The sequence below is a fragment of the Frankliniella occidentalis genome, unplaced genomic scaffold (genome assembly GCF_000697945.3).
Source record: "Frankliniella occidentalis isolate FOCC.00 unplaced genomic scaffold, Focc_3.1 Scaffold152, whole genome shotgun sequence".
Taxonomy (NCBI): Eukaryota; Metazoa; Arthropoda; class Insecta; order Thysanoptera; family Thripidae; genus Frankliniella; species Frankliniella occidentalis.
Window position 1 is genome coordinate 27,958 of NW_026267279.1, and position 2,165 is coordinate 30,122.

The 2,165-nt window shown below is 59.4% G+C and overlaps 1 protein-coding gene across 1 annotated transcript in view; it reads right to left on the reverse strand.

The window, feature by feature from the left end:
* The window catches only part of LOC113206198 (uncharacterized), a 101,707-nt gene that overhangs the window by 6,714 nt on the left and 92,828 nt on the right, over positions 1-2,165 (reverse strand). The window contains exons 5-11 of the mRNA XM_026422164.2: positions 1,801-1,922; positions 1,553-1,702; positions 1,325-1,437; positions 1,144-1,220; positions 682-857; positions 453-593; positions 1-364 (exon numbers count right to left, since the gene is read on the reverse strand). The exon at positions 1-364 is cut by the window's left edge and continues 1,805 nt beyond it. Of these exons, the coding sequence (XP_026277949.2) occupies positions 1-364; positions 453-593; positions 682-857; positions 1,144-1,220; positions 1,325-1,437; positions 1,553-1,702; positions 1,801-1,922 (1,143 nt within the window). The remainder of the gene's footprint in view (positions 365-452; positions 594-681; positions 858-1,143; positions 1,221-1,324; positions 1,438-1,552; positions 1,703-1,800; positions 1,923-2,165) is intronic.

The window sequence follows — 2,165 nt, forward strand, 5'->3', positions numbered from 1 at the left end:
GGAGTAGGTTCAGCGGCGGGCTCCGCTGCAGGTTCAGCGGCCGGTTCTGGTGCGGGTTCGGCTGCGGGTTCTGGAGTAGGTTCAGCGGCGGGCTCGGGGGAAGGCTCAGCAGAAGGCTCGGGAGCAGGTTCAGCGGATGGTTCTGGGGCTGGTTCGGGAGATGGCTCAGGTGCGGGCTCGGGTGCAGGCTCAGGAGAAGGTTCAGCTGACGGCTCAGGTGCTGGCTCCGGAGAAGGTTCGGCTGCTGGTTCAGGTTCGGGCTGAGCCTGTGCGTCGTGATGGTCGTGGTGGTGATGGTGGTGGTCATGTCCATGGTGGCCGTGGCCAAGATCCTCAGTGGACGGCTGCGGCTCTGGGACCCCTCCTGCAAATCGTATGAGTAATTTAACAATTCCAATTTGTTCGACCTTAGAAAAGTGATAAGGCCAATACCTATCATATGTATACTTTACCTGCTTCCGAGACGCAAGTGTGGCCCTTCTGATCCAGACTCCAACCCGAGGGGCAGGTGCACATGGTGGTGAGGAGGGCCCTGTCGAACTTGCAGCCGTGCGAGCAGTCACCGTTGTTCATCTGGCACTTATCGATCAAGTCTGCGGCGTTCAACAAAAACAGTCGTTATGATATCTCTGCGCGGTTTCCGTGAGCAGAGCAGTGGGAGGGACAGGTTGGCGTGCTTACCGTCGGCCTTGATGGAGTCGACCGGCATCTGGTAGGTGTAGATGTAGCCGCCGTTGTTCCTGATGTGCGTCTGCAGGCGCTCCCGTACCTCCTCCTTGTTGATCGGGGCAGCCTGAGGCTGCACGCCGGACTTCCAGTCCCAGGCCACGCGGAACTTGGCCACCACACTGCCCGGGCTGCAACGGAAAACAAGACGCTGAAGCACCATTTTTGGCGGCAAAAGATTGATGGGGTCATAGTCCTCGCTACCGGTATGTGGGTAACCACTATAGCGACATTCGTCGTCATCATCTTCCTCCTCTTTGTCCTCCTCCTCCTCGTCATCATCGTCTGTAAGCCAGGCGGCGAGTGCGGACCCCACAAACAGCCGCCAGACTCAAGGTATATATACGGCGCGCCGCGGTTGGATATCGTCAGCGAGAGCTAAGCTACTGTGTCGGTCAGCATACTGAGGGCGCTTACCTGAAGTCCATCACTTTGACCATCACGTCGGCGCCGCCATACTTCAGGGTCTCCGGGCTAAACATGGCGTCCTTAAGCTGTAATTTAGAAGGAAATGGTATTAATTGTCTGTTTGCACATCCGTGGGTTGGCGCTGCAACGCGCGCGCGGTCTCCTCCAGCACTAAGTGTACAAGTGGTACCTCGGACTCGAGGCTGGACGCGAGCTCTTGGAACTTGGCAGAGCTCTGGTTGTACAGTTCCGGCGAGAAGTCCATGTTGAGGATGGTCAGTTGTCCGTCCACGACCCGGGGCACTGCGCGCGAGAACAAGAAGAGGAGTTGTTGATCACAGTTGCGAATCACCGCGCGGCCACACACGGTTGGGAGGCGAAATAAGGATGAGGCGAGTGAAATAAAATGAAGGCTCACCGTAGAGCTGCGACGTGTCGGTGGTGGGCGGGCCGGGCAGGGCCGTGCTCGAGGGCGGCGGGGACACGGACGACGGCGCGGGGCCGTCCTGGCTGAGGGCGCGCCCGGACACGTCGAGCAGCTGCGCGCTGTCGGGCGAGAAGAAGCCGGCTGTGTGGAAGCAGACAGGAGTTTATCGTAACATTTGAAACACTTGAGGTGATTGAGGATTTCTTTTTAAAAGATGCCGCGGAAAGGTATATACTCACTTCCTGCGAGCACGCCGATGAGGACGGCGATGCCCAGCAGCATGACGCCCACGCCCCAGCAGAGGCAGCGGCGCCCGTTCGGGACATCGCGCTTGTCCTTGGTCACGTACAGCTTCTCCCCCCTGGAAAGACGGGAAAAATGGAATATGAAAACGCCATTGTGATGAAGCTCGTCGTCACGCGGCTGCCCTGGCTGACACGCGGTCACCTATGGGCCGCCCGGAGAGGCGTGGCGGGGCGGGACGGGCGGAACACCTCTCGCAGAACCAATGGGGCGGGGCGGGGCTCCGACCCACTGCTCCCGATGCATACGTAGCAACTTGCGCCCCAGCCCCGGCCTACCCCGTCATGCACTAAAAGTGGTC